This window comes from Theobroma cacao, chromosome 10, assembly GCF_053813885.1.
Source record: "Theobroma cacao isolate CCN51 chromosome 10, ASM5381388v1, whole genome shotgun sequence".
Taxonomy (NCBI): Eukaryota; Viridiplantae; Streptophyta; class Magnoliopsida; order Malvales; family Malvaceae; genus Theobroma; species Theobroma cacao.
Window position 1 is genome coordinate 9,918,328 of NC_142648.1, and position 21,048 is coordinate 9,939,375.

General features: G+C 33.0%; 1 protein-coding gene across 1 annotated transcript; it reads right to left on the bottom strand.

Annotated features, from left to right (window-relative positions):
- Positions 1–363: 363 nt before the first annotated feature.
- Positions 364–9,213, bottom strand: LOC18586692 (neutral/alkaline invertase 3, chloroplastic-like). Its single transcript, XM_018129310.2, has 7 exons — positions 8,979–9,213; positions 7,666–8,468; positions 3,941–4,106; positions 3,628–3,839; positions 1,544–2,037; positions 1,408–1,456; positions 364–1,007 (listed from the first exon to the last, which is right to left on the bottom strand). The coding sequence occupies exons 2-7, from the start codon at positions 8,374–8,376 to the stop codon at positions 681–683; spliced, it is 1,959 nt and encodes a 652-aa protein (XP_017984799.2). The 5' UTR covers positions 8,377–8,468; positions 8,979–9,213; the 3' UTR covers positions 364–680.
- Positions 9,214–21,048: the final 11,835 nt, after the last annotated feature.

A 21,048-nucleotide genomic window follows, 5' to 3' on the forward strand; every position in this document is an offset into this window, starting at 1 on the left:
AATTTGAACAGTATATATATTGCAAAGCTGATATATTTCAGATTGTACCAAAATGAGATGATATCAGCAATGAAAGAAAGATCCCGGAGCTAGAATCCCAGAAAGTGCTAAATTAAAACAGTTAAGGTGCTTCTCATGTATCCATCCTAGATCCCTCTCTGCTAAAACATAAAACATAGCCAGCTGATAGCCTGCAGCTCGGTAAGGAGACTTGAATTTCAATGGCATACATACAATCTAGTTACATTGACAACAAGGATATTGCAGCTTTCTCTGAAACCACCATCCTTAATCTCAATGATTAACATTAAAAACATGAAATCGTAACAAAAAAGAACTTTATATAGATATAATGTTCTTCGATTTACATTTAAAAACTTATGACATACATTCACTATATTCATGTATATAACAGTTTGACAAAAGAAGAGTTCCCATTGGATCCGTCCAGAGTACAACAATACGTTACAGTACTAGCTATTACCCTAAATCAGAGAAACAATCTTTACATAAGAAATTTTGATACATCTATATGGTTGTTCCACCAATTACGCTCGACTAAATTAAATAAATCAAAAGAAAAATGATATACATATTACACTTCAACAGCCAATTCCAAATTACGACCATTGGAGACAATAAATGTACCATAAATCAGGTATGCACACGATTTAGAGAACTCAAACTATGTATGTCTGCTTCAAGCTCTTTGGACCTCGTTTTCTTCTTGGGTTAGCACTAATCATGCAGGAGAAGGCATTGACAAGTTCAGAATCCTCTTCAGTTGTCAAAATCTTTGCTGCATTTGGGTCTGCAAGCAGAAGTTTTGCCACAAGATATCCAGCAATAGACCAGGTCTGGAACAGGTGTGATTGTTTTCCAATAAACCTTGCCTTTTTAGTATCATAGTATTCGGGCCATTTGTCCCTAGATATGCGTTTCTCAGCAACTGATATAGCCTTTGCAGCAATTTCTGGTCTATTCATCTTCATGCATGCGACTGTGAGCTGTAAAATGGGACTTATATATAAGAATTTCGTACTTTGGTTTTCAAGCTTACACTCTAAATAAACCTCTTTCAATATTAGATATATATAGATATGAAAATGGTTAGGAATGTCATAGTGGATAATGCACTGACACCTAAAGGTAAGCCCAGAACAGTATAGTCAGTCACAATGGAACAAATGTCCCCAGCATCTACATTTTCTTTTCTTTCTTTCCTCTTTTTATGGATAGTCATGTACAATTACTTTAGGTACAACTCCAGATTAATAAGACCTTCAAATCATTAAGAGGAATAAAAAGTAAACATCCTCAAAATCTACATGTACCAAATGCAAACCTAAGATCCAGCTATTAAAAAGACAATTTAGAGAAACTAAGAAGGATGCCACCATTACTAACCTGCCACAGTAAAGTCGGCCACGAACCACCATTGTGGTAGGACCAAGGCCTGCATCACAAACAATCTTTCTTACAATTAAAATACTGATGTAAACAAAAACTAAGAGCATTATCATATTTGAGGTAGATATTTTACGTGTTCTTGGGATCACTGCCTGTAATGATCTGCCACTCCCGACCTTCAAGAGCTGGGTAGCAGATCTTAAATGGCATGTCGGCCACCAAATCTGCCCATTTAGCTTCGATGAGATCCAATATAGCATGTGACTGATCAGTTGTTGCAAGACCACTAGCAACGGCCCACAAATTTCCTAGAGAAAAGAATCGGAAATCCATATGAGCTGGTTGTAAGTTCCCAATCAGAAAGCCTCCTTTATTAGGCATCCATTCCACCAACCAAGGAGAAATTTGATCCGGATAAATATTGAACTTATTAACAGCATCATATGAATACTCTTCAGTCTTGTAACGGTAAATTTCATTAAGTTTTCTCATATCAATCCAATAATATTCTCTGATATGAAATGACAGAGCAACAAGACGATTATTAAGTGCTCGAATAAGATCAGCTGATCCATCCTCTGGAGTAAGCATTTCACGTGCACAAAGTAATGCTGAATAAAAAAGCGCCTACAGGAAAGCAAAAATTATCTCAAGATCAGGTCTGGAGTTTTTGCAAGTAAATATGGCAATAATGAAGCCATATACTGTTACTAAATTCTTTGCCATATAGTTGCCACTTCCACTCTCTTGTATGGAAATTTCTCTGCATTTTCAATGTATATTTCTTGAAAGTTAAAAATAAGTTGACTCAAATTTGTTGTTTTCTGCATAATTGGTTCAGGTTCCACATATTGCATGTTGCTTTTCAAACCAATTAATGTGTGTATTTGAGTCAAGTTCTGGTTAATTGCTTCTTCAGAGAAGTTTACTGATGATGCAATCCTGGGAGCTAAAGCCAAAGATGCAACGCTAGGGTAAAAGGTAGTTTAGACATATTGACATCCAAGTTCTCCAAACCCGAAAGTTGAATTAACACAATGAAAGTTATTAGCCGGAGCCAAATGCATCCTTCAAAGTGAAGCATTGGCATATCCAGATGTATGTTACCAGCACCACATAAGACCATCTCAAGAGAGATTATTTAGCCAGGATGTCATGATAAGTCTATAATATTTTGGGTCAGAAATGTCTATTTCTGATCCTCTTTCTATAGATAGAAGAAAAAAACAATGTTTGTTGGGCAAAAGGTGGTCTGTAAATATGGTTAAACACCATTAATACACATCACAATCCAATCAATCCAGGATAAGATTCATTCTCAGCTTTCAGCATTTACCATTTCAGTCCTCCTAAGACGGCCATGCAATCAAGCATTTAAGAGCTTGTTGCCTATTAACAGGAACACAGAAAGGGCAACTACCTAAGGCTCAAAACAAAAATAAGTTATATAACTGTCATTAAGTTTATAGCCATGCCAAACACAGAACCCTCACCAAGTTTGACCCAAATAACATGAGTGCGTTTATGGGTATCATATGGAGATGCACATGAATTTCACATCTTACATGCTCTGAGGCCGCCTACTCTCAAAACCTTTCCCAACTCAACCTCCTTGAAGCCAAAATAAAAGCCCTTTGAAAACTCAAAGCCTAAATATACTGTCTGGATTCAATTACACAACCCTGCCATCTTTAATCCCTTTCATAGTCCATACATACCTTTTCTATCAAAAAGAGAATATATATATATATATAATCCTAAGTGAATTTCATTTTCAGGATTTCCCACTTTCTCAGCATGAAACAATTCAAAAAGTACATCACCATGTTTATCTAGTTAGTGGTTGCAATATCATTATCAAACAGTGAAGTCAGTTTGGCAGTTAAGGGGATAAATTAGCCTTGATTTGGTTCTTCCTATTGCTTTGCTTCAAGGAAGCAAAAACGAAAAATGTTTGGATAGAAAATTGAAGAATTAAAATAAAAAACGTAATGTTTACAAGTGAAATGCCAGATTTTACTTGTATATAGACTAATCATGTTATAAGTGGTATTACATTTTAATCAGTTCTTCATTTTCAATTAACTATAATTTTCCTTTTATAATTTACTTTTTATTTTACAACAAATTTTAGGAAGCAAAAAGTAAGTAGCGATAGCAACAACCAAATGGAGCCTTCTATTATTTTGCTCTTTGCATTCCGATATTGTTATTTACCTGAATTTCCAGAGGGTGTCCATGAATCCCCATGCGACGATCTATCATACAAGAACCATCTGTCACCAATAATGTAGGAAACATATCAAAACCATCAGCAAGACATAGCCGTAGAATCATCTTGATTCCAGTTTGGACATCAACTCTCTCCTGAACTGAAAGATCGCCAGAGCATTTTCCATATGCCCGTAATAATATAATCCACCACAATCCTGCAATTGAAATAGGTAGTCACAAAAGAATTCAGAAATTTAAAGTATTTCAATAAAAAAAATTGAAAACACAAAACCCAGTTTAGACCAGACTTCATTACCAGAATCAACAGGAGCAACACGGCCAATAGCTGCTTCTCCAAAGTCAGGATCCAATACCTCCTCTGTTGCTGAATCATCACCATCAAGAGGAACTGTGCGCACTTTAAAACTTGCAGGCATCAATCCCTGACCAGGGCTATGACAGTCCATTGTTTTTTCCCAGCTCTAAAATATGAGTAAGTAAATTAAATAACAAAAATAAAGCAGGATATTTTTCTAACAGGAGGATATCCATTAAAACCATTTTATATTCAAGTTTGTCAGATGGACATAGATGCAGATGCATGACCAGAACTGCATGTGCACAAATGAAGAGCCAATCACAGAAGGATGTGTACAAATGAAGAGCCAATCACAGAAGGATGTGTACAAATGAAGAGCCAATCACAGAAGGACGTGCACAAACAATGCTACTGCATATCGAACTGTGCAATCACAGTGGTTCCAACATAAGACATTTACATATATGTGGAAACAACAATATAAAATAGTTCTTATTCACAGACACTTACAAAGAACCATTAATTGTGCTACATGGATCAAATTTTTCCATATTATTCTATTTAAGACCATATTCAAAGCAAGATCATTACATCAGATTCCTTTAATTATATTAATTATGCTCTCTAATAAAAGATTACATGACCATAGTTGTCAAGATATTCAAATCCATGATTATGCTATTTTACCTTTTTCTAGAGAAGTATCTGCTGTCTCCGATGCATATAACCATCAGGGTAACAAAGCATTAGGATGTAAACCACTTCTAGAATTTTATTGGCAACAGGAGGCAGTTAGAATGGAAAGTGAAATTATTCATGAATTAATCATCATAATATAATCATGAAGGATTAATCAAACAGAACAGTACAAGAGTAGCTACAAATCACTGTTTCACTTTTTAATCTTGTTTGGTTTTATATCTTGATTCTTAAGCCCATTTAGTGTCTTTATTTTTAGGCATGATACTAGATTTAAAGTTTGCCAAAAGTTAGTATAAATTTTTTATTTTTTTGGTGGTGGGTTGGGGGGATGGGGGTTTGGATGTGTAGCCATCATCAAGAAAGTGGGAACATATAGATAGCCTAAGTTGGTGACTAAAGATAAAAGATGGTTGTAAATGGGTTTTGGGGTTAGCTTGACCATTGTAATCTCGGATCTTTGAAGTAGATTTCTTCTTTGTAGTGCGCATGGATTTAGAGAATTGTTTCTCGAACCACGAATATGGTTAGTGTTCTCTTTTTGTGGTTCTTTTTTTCTTGTCTTGAGTTTCTTAATTGGTTTGTTGCATTGCTTTTCATCAGTCTAATTTCTAAGTTGGTTAATTTGATTGTATTCATCTGCAACTGTACTTCGGTTAAGGTCTCAATCACAACAAACTGAAATTAGAGAAAATTTTCTTAGAAATTGATTGATAGGGTTGTCTGTCATGGCTTTCGATAAATTTAGAAGTAGCAAGAGTTCGGTTGCATGAGTTACAGAGAAGGCTGATATTGAGAAATTCGATGATACAAAAGATTTTAATCTTTGGCATGTAAAGATGAGGTCTGTTGACAACGATGAGCAAGGAAGACTACTTGAGTCAACCCTTTGAGTACAATGCAGTTTGCCTATTGGAGGAGGTTCTTTGGGAGGTAGTGGATGAAACGACTCAGCATGGATTATGGAGAAAGCTCGAGAAAATTTATTTGACCAAATCCCTCACCAATCAGCTTTACCTAAAGCAGAGGTTGTACAGACTTCGTGTGAAAGAAGGTATGTTTATGAAAGACCATCTCAGTAAGTTCAATAAAGTAATTTTAGAGTTGAAAATATAAAGATTAAAATTGAATATAAAGATCAGGCTCTTTTACTCTTTCATTCTTTGCCACCATGGGTTAGTAGCATGAGGAAAAAGGGTAGGGAAGAGTGGTGACCAGAGTGAAACTAAATCTAAGTCACATTCAAAATGGGATTGTGACATAATTCAAGTGTGGAGAGAAAGATCATGTTAGGCAAAACTATCCTAAACTCAAAGATTGTAGGTTGGATGATGAAGCTAATATAGTTACTGGTTGGGGTTTTGAGGATGATGGTTTGAGCTTCACTGTTAATACTAATAAGCCTAGCAAGGTTTGGATTCTTGATCCAACATGTCCTTATTACATGTGCAGTAAGGGGGGGAGTGGTTTGTTACCTAAAAAACCATTAACAATTCTTAGGAGATACATTCACCTCTCTAGGTTTGGTATGGAGTTGTTTGTTTCAGGATGTATGATTGTATTGTGAGAGAACTAATGGTTCCTCATTTTCAGGTTTGAGGCTGAATTTATTATCTTTGTGTTTGTTATAGGAGGTTGGTTATGAGTTCTCCGAGAAGGATGGTTTGCTCGATGTGTGTGACATAACTCATGTTTACTTCAAGGTATTTGGATCAGAGGTCTCTCTCATCTTCAACATCTTGTAGTTGGAGGTGGAGTTGACTTGATGTGTAACTATATATGGCTATGTCATGCGGTGCTCATATTGGTGACTTAGAGGTTTCACCTTTGTTGAGGTCCGCTCTTGTTAGGTTGGGACGCATGGTGGGTTTAAGTTATGTGCGTCTAGCTCTATCTGGGTTTGCATCTAATGTAGTTCCAAGACTTGATGATTTGTGGATGTGGCCTTCATTGCTCTTGGTGAATAGTGTTGCATTCCATACCTTTAGGAAAAATCGAAATTCACTGGGAGGACTACCAAACTGTGACATTGAATCCATAGTTTGCTTGGAGAAAGGTGAGTCTAGAAAATTCTGCATGGGTTGCATTGTGGAAAATTACGTTATTAGGAAAACACTGGGTCAACACATAATTGAAGAATGGAATAATAGTCTCTTGTTTAGAGCTTGATATATGGCTATCTTTGTTACTCTAGGTGAATTGATATGTGTTAGTTGAAACTGCTTATTCCTGGTAGGTTGGCTCATCTCCATCCAGTGCAATGGTTGTTGGAACTCCTAGTAGTTGGTTGGGTTACTCTGGTGAGCATCACTGTTGTTCTTTGGTTCAAGCAATGGATGGTAAACTTGATGGTTGCATATTTCTAAAGTATCAATTGTGTGTTAGAGGATTGCAGTGTCAGTTCCTTCTTAGTTCCAAGGATGTGATGGGAGAATGTAAGACCAAGGAGGTTTTCAAGGAGTTGTTTGCATAGTCAGACCATGGAGTTAGCCATAAGGTGGAGCTTGTCACAGTTGTTGTTCTCTTTTTACAGTTTCCTTTCTTGTTTTGAGTTTCTTGATTGTTTGTTGCCTTGGTTTTGATTAGTCTACTGTCTAAGTTGGTTAATTTGATCGTATTCTGTTGCAACTCTGACGTGGATTAAGGTCTAAATCACAAGAATGTAAATTACATACAAGAAATATGCCTATCCTTTGATAAATATAAGTCCAATGGCAGCAAATAGAATAGGGAAATTTTCAGAACAATCAACTTAAAGAGAAGAAAGAAACTAAGAAGAAACAATGGCCATATTAATGGTCTTGGCTAGCCAATAATATCAGGTGTTAACTGACCTAGGATCATAACTTGCTAGCGTGATTTTTGCTTTGCTCCTATGTATACATACAAAATTCACAAAATCGTCCTTGAACAGGAATGAAAAGGGAGGAAAATAATTTATCAAGACATGGAAAGATCCACCAAAACAGAAAAATTACCACCAGATATAGTCACTACAATGATACTATTGAATATAAAAGTACCTGTAACTGAAGTGTATGGAGGATGAAGTTCCGAACAATGTCATACTCTCCTTTTAATAGAAAAGCAATACCAGAAGGTATAAAGTCACGAATAAAGACTTGATCGTAATTCAACACATTGGAACTTGTGGGGTCATTGGCAGCAATTGTTCCAATAGGACTGCCACAATAGTAAACCATAGAGTCCCGCAGCAACTCCCATGCTTCATCCTCAATAGAATCTACACTAGCCTTGTGAAAGGTACTTGTGCCAGTTCCAACTGTACCATTAGACGTCAACCCTTCCTTTTCCCTCTTCAACTGCTCAACAGCCTCAAACTCCAGAATGTTTGGTGAGTTTATTGAACCATTAAGATTTAATTTCTTTGCACTATCTACAAACCATGCCCCATTTCCTTCATCCATACCTACTCCACTCACACTTTCAGCCCGCTCGCATTTGCATCTAAGAAGCTTCAATCTACCAATTGCCCTATTCCCATACAAACCGCCACCTAATGGCTTACACATATAGCTTCCTATTTGACATCTCGCCAATCTCAAACACTTGAAGCGTTGCATATAACTCGAGCCTTTTTTGTTCACAGACTTAATGTGGTATTTAGAAGAAAATACTAAATCCAAATTGCTAGAACAAAGATCACTACTAAAAAGCCGAGGGACAGCCCCAGATAAAACGTGCAGAACTGCCTCAGAAGTTCCCATCGACATGATGCTTATCAAATCAAATTAACTGTATTAAAATGATATTTCCTCCAATTAAACAAATCCAGACGCTTCACTTCAATTCAAGATACCTACACCTTAAATCAAAAATCAAAGGAAACAATTAATCCATGTAATGGGGGTTCAGATAATTCCAGAAAAAGGAAACAAAAAACAAAAAAAAAACAACTAAAAGAATAAGCATATATTAATACAACAGCCTTGCAAAGATAAAATTAGAAGTGCATGGTTTCCAACCAAATATATATATATATCTTTTTTTATTTTCTCCTCAACAGACTAAACAAAGGGTGAGACTTGAAGCTCATTGCACAAAGCATGCGAATGAAGAAGAAGAAGAAAATCAACGAAATTCATGATAATATCACATTAAATTAAAGCAAAAAGAAACACATAATGTTACATCATCAAACTATTCCAGAAAAACCCAGGAGCAAAATTCAAATAAAATTGTCAATATCCCACACGCAAAAGCATTTTTTCTTCAAAAAAAAAAGCCCAAAAATGCAAATCCCAACATGAAAGCAACGAAACCCAGACAGAAGTACATACAATTACAAAGCAATAAGAAACTAAAAATTGCTAACCTTATTGGGGCTGTTCTTGAAAGGATGTTTGGGAAGCATAAGAGAAGGGAAAAGCTGAGATAGTTTTTATAAAAGAAAACAAAAAGAGATAGAAAACGTTTGCTTCTCTTTTATTTACGTGTGTCCCATAAGCAACTGCACCATCGCTTCCATAGATTATTGTTATTGAGTCATTTTTTTCACATAAACAGAACGCTTTTTTGTTTGCAGCGGGCGACACCAGATATTCACATGACCAATCTTCCACGTCTCCTTTTTCTTCTTTGGCGTGCTTTCTCTTTCTTGTTCATTTTTTTTTTTATATTTTTTTTATCTAATTTTAGTATTTAACTTAAATTCTGCTCACCACATTGCAAAGTTAGTAAAAAAAAAAAAAGTCAAGGTGATGATTAGTATTTTATAATATAATATAATTATAGATAATATGATTGTAAGGAATATAATGATAGAAAAAATAATATTATAGTATTTGATATATAAATAAAATAATTATTAAAATGTAAAAAAGATAATATTGTATTTTTTTATTTATAAATATTTTGTTAGAAATGTAATATTAATTTTTAAAATTACTCTTATTTATTAAAATATAAGTTTAATATATTATATTTTTTATTATTAATTTTTATATAATATTATCTCTTAAATGTATTTTTAATGTCATATATTTTATTTTTATTTTTTATTATAATATTATTATTTTACTTTTATTTCTTTAATATAATTTTTTATATTATATATTTTATTTTAATTTCTAATTCTTATATTATATATTTTATTTTAATATTTTTTATTTTAATTATAACATTATAAAATATTTTTAACAATATAATAAAATTGAAAGGTAAAATATCTTTAATAATATTACAGAGTGTAATGTAATATAATTGCATTAGTTTTGAATTGCAATCACATTACATCTTTTGGCTATAATATGATTGTATTACAATCTTATATTGCAGTAGTCTATTACAAAATAAATATTACAATATATTTTAATTGGACACATTACAAAAAATGTGTTTTCACTTTTTTCATACCAAATGCTATCAAATATCAGATCATTTGGAGGAAGAGATGCGTTGCCGAGCACCATTAGAGATTATGTAATTCGAGATATGTTTGGCTTGAACTTAATAGGAGGACAATATTTTGAATTAAAAGCCCTTCAATGGGGCATGTTAAGTGGAGTGCTTTTTTTTCTTTATCTTTTTTGTCTCATTGGATTATTTCCATAATAAGGTTTGTAACAAATTGTGGAATGGGATGCTTAAGAACTCGATATTATTTTAATTTGTTAGCTTCTATTTGTGATTGAGTTTGGTAACAAAAGTTAACTAGTTTTCAAAAAAAAAATGTTTTTTTCTTAAATTTAAGTAAATAAAAAAATTGATATAAACTCGAAAATATATTTCTGTCTTTGTAATGAAGAAAAAAAGACATTACACGGTGAAAACCTTGACCACGATTAAGTGGATGACGTGGCATATTGAGTGCCACTCACCAAACAAAAACAAATGTGGCTGCACCCAACCATTTAAAAGGGACTTTCACATAAAAATCTTCCCTCACTCTGCGTTTTATTTGTTATGGGCCTTGTAATGGTAGGATAGTGTTCGGTTGAAAGAATGATTTTGTTGGACTAAAATAGTTTTGGGTTTTTTTATGCAGTTTGTTTTTTCTTTTTAATATTTTATAATCAAAATTAAGTATTACATATAGATTCTATCAGTTTATAATTAAAAATTGAGTAAAAAAGATTTAATTCATTTTTTATATCAAAATCTAAGTCTTTTGGTGAAAGAAAACGAGATAAGGAAAAGAAATGCTAAGATTCAGCCTCATGCTCAAATATAAAAATAATCAAGAAATAAAAGTATAACACTGTAAAAAAATAAAAAAAATATTTAATCAGAAAAATAACCAAAACCCTTAAGATCAATGTTTGTGTTTGTCATGTAATTTTTAGATTAATTATGAACATTTATAGATTCAAGTATTATATACCTTACTCTATATATTGTAATCAAAAGTCAATTAAATCCAAAAACGCTTGTAATGAAACAAGTAACTTAAAAAGAGAATAAGATAGTCTAAAATCCTATAATCAAAATATTTGCTTTTTCACTTTTAGAATTTATCAAATTTTCAACCACCCAAATATTTAGCCTCTAACAGTAATTCACACAGTGACTGTCTATTTCCAACATAATGGGCTATTTTAGTGTAAATAAGACAATATTCCTTGGAATGTCTTTCCTCATAAAACTCACATGTCGGAAAAGGACTTTGAATAACATTGACACCCAGTGTATCAATTTTCTTAGTAAGAGAAGCCAATTGTGAAGTTAAGGCATTGATTGCATCAAGCTCATGAATATTAGCAATTTTTCTTGGACCCAATCTTTTGAATGACCATTGATAATTATTAGATGTCATCTCTTCTAACAAATCATAAGCCTCATTAATGGATTTACTCATCAATGCACCTTCTGCTGTAGTATCAAACATGATTCTAATTGGTCCTAGCAAACTATTATAGAAAGTTTGAACTTGCAGACATTTAGGTAACCCACGGTGAAGGCATCTCTTTAGTAAATCCTTATACCTCTCACAAGCCTCATACCATGATTGAGACTCGAATTGTCTAAAGGAGGTGATATCATTCCGCATCTTAGTTATCTTAGCTAGTAGAAAGAACTTTGTCACGACCCGATACTCTCATCGAGCTCGTGACAACCACCGCGGTATCCCGATCGACATTCATTACCCGAAATGTCAACCGGAACCCCATAAGGCTTTAATATCAGTTTCTCATTTCCCTTGTGAGTAACCGTTGCCAAATATCATGTTCTAAAAGATTTTAAGTTATTTCCAACTTAAATCAATAAAAAAAATAATTTTTGTCTCACAGGGGCATTTTGATCATTTTTTCTCAAAAATCTCAAAACTTGCTAAAAATGTAGTATGCGAGTATAAAACATATAATTCATAATAAAAAATAAGTTTAAACGTCTAAAACCTTCATTTAAAATAAAATTATGACTATTTGAATATAATAAAAATATTCAATAAAATATTCTATTTTCTTGTAAAACAATATTTATAGAGTTATCGGTAAATAATTTTTGTAGCGTAAAAGCTAAATAAATTCATACATACTGTAATACAGATAACCAAAGTATAAAATTTAATTTACAGTGACACGTGGGCCCACGAACGTCCAGAAGTATTAAAAGCGGTAAACCTACAGTTTTTAAGGATGCAAGTCCAACTGTAGCCTTCAACAAAGTGAGCTATCTACCGACTATCCTGAGCCTGAAATGGGTGAAAAGGAGGGTGGTGAGATTATATAATCCCAGTGAGTAAACAAATACCATCTAAAATATCTAAAACTGAGTAAATGAAAACAAATAAAATAGATTAGCATAAAAATGATTCTCAGCATTTTGAACTCATTTTAATAAGATAAAATAGATTCATTTCACCAAAATAAACAACGAGGCTTATGATTTTCTGAAAAGTTTAGCTTGTGCCAAAATCATTCTCATACTTAGTTATCAGGGATACCTTGGCCGAGGGCTATCCCAATCGAGTCCGCTAAGGCTGTTAAAAAGTTATGTACGCATAAATCATGTTTTTATTTTGAAAACATAGTCGTTTCTTGGCATTGGCTGAGTTCACCCTCACATGGTGGTTTGGCGTGAAGTGAACTCTAAAGTGTTAACCTTAGGAGTTATCCAACCGCGCCTCTCATACTGAGGTATGAATATAATAGGGTTACCGTGCCCCTCTAATAGGCTAGTCCACGGAACCCGTCCACTGCAGCGACTAATCAATAACCCACCAATTCAATAAAATTCAACAACATGACATGGCAATTATTTTATTTTACAGCCTCTCAAGGCAAATCAACAGTTCGTACTTTTTCAGCACATTTACTAAATCAACCATTCATGCCAATATTACCATAAGCCATTCAATTCAAACCATGATTTATAACACAACAATTAGTCTCCAATTACTCCATTTTCAAACCATCTTTCAATTTCAAGATAATTTTATAAAATCATTTCATTTAATCACATTTTGTTTATAAAACATAAAGATTTGCCATTTAAATTCATTTTCCATAAAATCACAAAAAATTGAATAAAAATTCACTTTAGATAATCAAGATGATGATAAGGTTACTCACTGTATCAGGAGTTTGAATTTTGGAGTACTTCGACTATTGATCCTCGGGTGCAATTTTTTTGCCCTTTTTGGGAGGATTCACCACCTAGACATAATGCAAAATCAAGCAATTTACCACATTTGTGCTAAATTGTTATAAAATTAATCTAAACTCTATATGAATGCATGATATGAAACGCGAATTGTTCGAATTATCGTCTACATGCGGTGTTGGCCTAACTCGATCTATCACCCAATTAATTGCCCAATACGTCCAATTCAACTCCAAATAATTCCATTTCTCTCCCAATACTTAAAATCACCAAACACAAGTCAAATAACATAAAATTTAGCAAACCATCCTCACATTTCTTCTTGAGAATTTCGGCCATGGTGAGTGCATCAACACTATGATTTTTTTCCTACTTCATTATCTCACCATAATTCATCATTTCCTAACCAATTCACTTAAAATAAAATCAAAATCATCCTCAATATTCCACATGGAGAATTCGGCCAATGATGGGTGATGGAAAAACATGAATTTTTCTTGCTTGATTTTCATGTTAAACATCACTAATTAACTAAAAACACTAAAATACATTGAAATCTAACCAAATCAAGCATCAAAACCTCTCTCTAAGTGTTCAGCCAGCAAGATACCCATCATGAAATCATGTGATTCAACCATGGAAAATGCAAAAGAATGTATGGGAAAGGTAGATCACAAGTCAAAATCAAGAAATTTTACCTTTGATTGCTTGATTACTTGAAATCCACCAATTTTCTCTTGAATTTTCACCCTAGGGTTCTTGTTCTTTCTTTTCTTCCTTTGTTCTTGCTTTGGCGGGCCATATGAAAAGAAATGGGCTGATTTTGTGCTGTTTTTAAAGTCAAATAATAAATGGATGAAAATTTGACACATGTCACCATTCCATTGGTCCATGTGTCATACTTACCCATTAAGCAATCTCTCTCCACCACTTAAATTATCTCAATTATCCATGATAATATTGGGTAAAATTCATGTACTGGACAAGTGTTGGGTGGTGTAAAATTACAATTTTACCCTTGGGTGGCAAAATGACTATTTTACCCTTATGCTCGAAAAAATGCCGGAATTAAAAATTTTCACTTCTCAAACTCAAATTATACTCCAAATGATCAATCTTAGTCAAAAGTTTCATCCAACACTTACATCTTAACCTTGGGCAACAAAATGACTATTTTGCCCCTAGGTCATGAAAATTCCAATTTAACTCCAAATTGGTCTCCGAACTCCGAATCACCATTTAAAATCATTCTGGGGTTTTAAAATTCTCAATTTCATCTTAAAATCTCTATTTAGACTAGTTTGAGGCTTAATTCAACTTAATTGTACCATTTGGTACATTACCGTCCTTTAATGATTTTCGAGGTACCCAAGTAAGCAAACATGCATTCTTATGTAGGAATGGCATAATAAACATATTGTAGAGCTAGGCTTGACAAACTTAGCCAAGAATTTCTTAGCTAAATCATCCCAAGTACTAATGGAACCAGCTGAAAGCGAATTCAACCAACTCTTTGTCTTGTCTTTCAGTGAAAACAGGAAAAGCCTCAATCTAATGGCATCATTAGAAACACTATTAGTCTTGAATGTATTGCAAATCTCTAGAAAATTCACAATATGTGAATTAGGATCATTACTCGACAATCGCCCAAATTGAACAAAAGTCTGAATCATTTGAATGATTGCAAGTTTAATCTCAAAGTTATTGGCTTGGATGGAAGGTTTATAGATGCTTATATGAAGGCCTAGAATGAGAGGTACAATAAATTCTCGTAAGAACTTGTTTTCTTCTTGTTGATCAGCCATTGTTTTGAATTGAGTTGAAGCTTGTGAATTTTCTTTTCAAAGTTTTTAAAGAGCTTTTTCGATTTCTAGATAAAAAAGGAACAATCTCTAAACTTCTCACTCTTCACATACAACGATTGAAAGCACTTGAAAACAAAGAAAATAAAAGTTTGAATTAAGATTAAGATTGCTTTGTATTGATATTAACAAAGAAAATTTGAAATAGTTCCCCAACAACGGTGCCAAAAACTTGTTGTCAGGTTTACCACACAAGTGCATGTATCTTTCACAAGTGATATGATGAAAAGTAGAATATTGTTCCCACAGAGAATTTGCTCAAATCATTTTGCTAAGTATTAAAATTAAAACAACTCAATCTTATCCAAACAACCGAATTTAAAACTACTTAAAAATTAAAAAAACTAAAATTAAGACTAAAACTGGAAGCAAAAGTATCAATTTAATTAAAATCAATCAATCAAAAGTCTATGTCACGACCCGGAACTCCCCATCGAGCCCGTGACAATCACCGCGAAGCCTCGACAAACATTCTTCACCCCGAATGTCGATCGAAACCTCGCAAGGCTCTCGTATCAGCTTTCGCACTTCCCCGATGAGCAATAGTTATCAAATAATCAAAATACGAAGGATTACAAATCATTTCCAAATCATAACATAACATATTTTTTTTGGCTCACAGGGGCATTTTTGTCAAAAACTTCGAAACTTGCTAAAAATGTAGTAAGTAAGCCGAAAATATATATTTAATGATTTAAAAAAAAATTAAGTATCTAAAACGTTCATTTGAAGTGAAAATTTGACCATTTGAATATAATAAAAATATTCAATAAAATAAACTATTTTCTTGTAAAATAATTTTCATAAAACTATCGGTACATAATTCTTGTAGCGTAAAAGATAATTATATTCACATATACTATAAAGCAAATAACCAAAATATAAAATTTCTTTTACAGTGACACGTGGGCCCACATCTATCCAAAATGCATCGGAAGTTGGAAACCTACAGCTTTTACCAATTCGAGTCCAAATGAAGGTCCTTGTCAAAGTCAGCTAACTATGGAATTCGCCGAGCCTGAAATGTGAGGAAATAAGGGTGGTGAGATTATAAAATCCCAATGAGTAAACATATACCATCTAAACTATCTAAAGTCAAGTAAATGGAGACAATTAAAATAAATCATCATACTGTAATTTCATTACCTTTCAACTCATTTCAACCAAATAAAATCAATCCATAAAAATCGAGTAATCAACTTGGCTTATGAATTTCTTAAAACTTTGGCTCGTGTCAAAACTCATACTCAGTGATACCTTGCGCAGGGCATCCAACCGAGTCCGCCAAGGCTGTTAAAATTTTGTATACACTTAAAATATATTTTTAGTTTGAGAAAAATACAGCCGTTCCTTGGCGTTGGCTGAGTTCCCCTTCACGTGGTGGTTTGGCGTGAAGTGAACCCTAAGCTTTACCCCAGGAGATACTCTACGCGCCTCTCTATTTGAGGTAATAATATAATGGAGTTTACCGTGCCCCTCTAATAGGCTAGTCCACGAAACCCTCTCTGCAGTAAATAATTAATATATAATCCACCAATCAATAAAATTCATTCTAGCATGACATTGCAATTTATCGCAACCTAGCCTCTCAAGGCTGAATACACAATATAAATAATTCTAACACCAAAATCAATTTAGTCATTCATGCTCATTTATTGTCATAAGCCATTCAATTCAAAACCATAAATTTGCAACACAAGCAGACAGTCTCCAATTACTCTATTTTCAAAACCAATATTCGATTTTCCAGAAAATTTATAAAATTATTTTATAAAATCACAATTTCTCTTAAAACATAGCAATTTACCATTTAAACCCATTTTTCATAAAATCACACAGTTGTATAAAACTACTCTAGATAATTAAGACGATAATAAGTTCACTCACAGTTCTAGGAGTCGATGTACTCCTAATCCCAATCTCCAAGCACAATTTCTGTACTTTTACCAGTGTACTTTGCTCACCACCTATCCACAATGTACAATACATAATTCACCACATCAATACTTGACCATTATAAAATCAATTCAGGCTCGGTATATATGCATGATATGATATACAACTTATCTGACTATCGCTTAAATGCGGTGTTCACCTAATTCGGCCTATTATCTCCAATTTAACTCCAAATCAATTCTTCTCACTTTCTACACTCCAATTATAACTAAATTACCTCCATGACTGTGAATGAGATTCAATTTATCAGTCTCGGTAGCAAATTACAAAAATACCCCTAGTGGGTAAAAATCGTATTTTTGCTCCGAAAATTTTTATTATTTTTCTAGGCTCATAATTCATCATTTCTTAACCAATTCTCCTAGAATGAAAATCAAATTTATCCTCACTCAACACATGGTAAATTCGGCCATTAATGATTGTGGGAGAAAATAAATTCTTTTCTTGTTGTTTTGTTTCTAAATATGCTAAACTAACTTAAAACACTAGCATAACTTAAAATCAAATTAATCTAACAACTTTCTCTCTCCTAACCCATTTTTTCAGAATTGAATTCATCATGAAAACATGTAATTTAATCATGGAAAATAAAGAGAAATGCTTGGGAATAAGAAAACTCAAGCTTAATAGAAAAAATCTCACCTTTTTCACTTAATTTCCTTGAAAATTCACACTTTTTCTTTGATTTTCTCTCTCTAGGGTTTTGTTTTTATTTTCTCTCTCTTCTTGCTGGTTTGGCCGGCCATGGAGTGGAAGATGGGCTGATTTTGTGCCTTTTAAAAAGGAAAATAATAAATTAATAAAGGCATGACAAGTGGCATCATGTCATTGGCCCGTTTTTAAAATTTTAAAATTTTAATCCTTTTTATCTCCACCACACAATTAGTCAATGGTCAAAATGAGGATAAAGGAAGACCATGTGCTGGAAAAATGTCCTAGTGGTGGAAAATTACAATTTTGCCCCTAGGGTGGCAAAATTACTATTTTACCATTTTACTCCAAATTATACCGAAATTAAAATTTTTCACTTCTAAACCTCAAATCTTACTCCAATGAGTCAAATTATACTCCAATAAGTCAAATGAGGCCAAAAAAAATCTTTTCTAAAATTCTCATTTTGTCCCCAAGTGGTAAATGACCATTTTGTCCCTGGATAGCGAAAATTTCGGTTTGACTCCAAATTGATCCTCGAACTCCGAATCACTATATTAAACCATTCTGGGACTTTAAAATTCTTAATTTCATCGTAAATTCTCTATTTGATCTAGTTCGAGGCTTAAATCAACTTTATTGTACCTTTAGGTACAATATCGACTTTTGTAAATTTTTCGGGACTCTCCTAGCATGCAAACATGCTATCCATTATGTGTATGTCATGATAAATATTTTTATAGAGTCGGGCTTGTCATCTTCTCCCCCACTTGAATCAACCATATGATCTTTCTTCTTGATTGACTTCAACATCCGGCTAAATATTAATATTTTAATATTATTTTATTCTAAAAATTTTATCTTATCTCCTTGGTACCCAAAATACCTTATTATGCCTCACTTGACTTTCAAATCGCCTTTTATCTCACAAATTCTCCTTCGATAAAATTATTATTATTTTATTATTATTTTTTTCACTTGCGAAATATTTTATCCTAAACTATTCCTTTCGTCTCTTATCACTTTTAAACATTTTAATTGACCTCAATTTGCATTCGATCAACTTTATTTATCACCATATCAAAGTATGGGGTATTTCAGTCTAGAACCACAATGTCCCTCAATGTTTTATCTAAATTTTTACTACTCCCTCTTAACTTACTAAATAGGCCTGAGTTGTTAACCTAGAATTCTAATTTATTTATAAATCTCTTCCGATGTTTTTATAAAAATATCTTTCTTAACCAATTTACTATATTCTTATGCAAGTTGAAATCAAGAAAGACTCATTAGTCTTAAACTTTAATTATGGTTGTATATGACATGTAAGTGTATTCTTACCCTACATGTGAATCAAATCAATTATCTCATGCAATTGATATTGAACATATGCTATTTCATCCATGGCTTACATTAAGCTCCCTCTTCCAGTTCCGTTTAGGTTTTCAAATCAATCTAATTGGTGGCCAATTAATCAGACGCATTAAGAATAAGATTGAAATAAACAACTCAAACACTATCAATCATAAGCAAGAAAGAATATTAAAAATTCAGACTACCCATTAGGTTCAATCGTGATTCTAGATTAAAAACTTAGTTAAACATAATTCTTAAAAACATCATCCAAAAAAGAAATTTAACCATCAAAATTAAAAAAGAAAATATAAAGATAACAAGGAAAGAAAGAACTCTAATATTTATCAAGCCTTCGATCCGCAATCTTCCTTGTTTTCCTTGCTTTCTTGCTAGCTTCAATACCTCTTTTTCTTCAAAAAAACCTTACTTACTTGTTGTTTCTTGAATCGTGCTCTTGAAAGAAGACTTAAATAGAGCTTGAGTCTAAGGCAAAATATAAGTCATAAAGCACTAAAAGTCTCATTCCTTCATTGGGAAATGTAGCCATGGTGCCGAAGCTTTTTCAAGTCTAAGGTATCTTTGTGGATCGGAGTGCCACGACACTAGTTCCTTCCATGGCCACGGTCCTCTTTGTTTTGTCTTGAAATATTAGGCTTTGCTGCACTTCTTCAACTTAAATATTATTTTTGACCCTCTTCCATTCTGAACTAGGGGAAGTAGTAAACATGACTGTTGTAACTCAACCTCTTAACTTTCCAATGGCTAAAGAATCATGTTAATTGGACTTCTAGAATGAATGACATGCTCCAAATACCGCATCATATTCAGTCCATGTAGACTACTACAATGCTCTTTCTTTGACAAGGAGTTTGACTACGATTCGTTCAAAACTGGGAAAAATAGTAAACATCAAAGTTATAGCCCTTCCTCTTATCTTTCTATTGGCCTAAGAATCACCAAAGTTGGAGTTCTGTAGAAAGAGTTATGGTCAAAATACTGCAATATGTTCAAAAAATTCTACACTTAATCATCCTTGCTCGATTCCCCTCAACGAAGTTTTATGCACTTGCACAGCTTTAAAATAGGGACTAAATCAATGATGGCTCAAATTAGGACTTTTTAACATAAAAATGAGCTAAAATTACTAAAATTAAAATATTCCAACATGTATTAAACTTAATAACGAAAAGCATAAAAACTACATAAAATTACTTAAAAACACAAGGACTTAGCTATTTAATATTCAAAATGTGGCAAAATAACTTTACATCAGAGAGTTATTACTCACTCATCTCATAGATTATATGAAATTTACATCATATACACACCTCATGGCATTCTTCATGCTTACTTTATTTCTTCATGTAGTTGAAAAACATACATTATATACATAATCTGTGGCATTCATTTTGCTTTCTCAATCATCTCATGTAGTATATGGAATACACATCATATACAAAAAACATAGCATCTTACATGGAAAAATCATTGTGCAATCTATCACATGTTTCATGTCTCAACATAACTAGCATATACATCATATCATTCAAGCATTAATCATATATCATATCTTGTATCCACACTAGTCCGAAGATCGGAGTAATCGAGTGCTTCAAACAATAAGATGCTTGCTCCCCCTTGTTGAAAACTAATACATAATAGAATGTTTATATATAAAGTAGATTGTAAACAAATTTAAAAATTTTTGCACAAACTAATTTTCATTTCATAACTATTTACAGAAAATCATACTCAATAAAATTCATCAAATTATATTTCTACTTTACTTATCAAAATAGTTTTGAAAGTGATGTATCCACTCACCTTGATCCAAGACTTAGTCACAACCTTTCTCTAGTGATTTTCTCAGAGTTTTGTTCATTCCCATCATACAATAATCATAGAAATCAATTTCTAAACTAACAACCTCGAAATAATTATTCTAAGAACTTTCAAAAGTTATTCATTTTTAACCAAGTCTATTTTCTCTTACTAAGCCCATTCTATATTCAATAA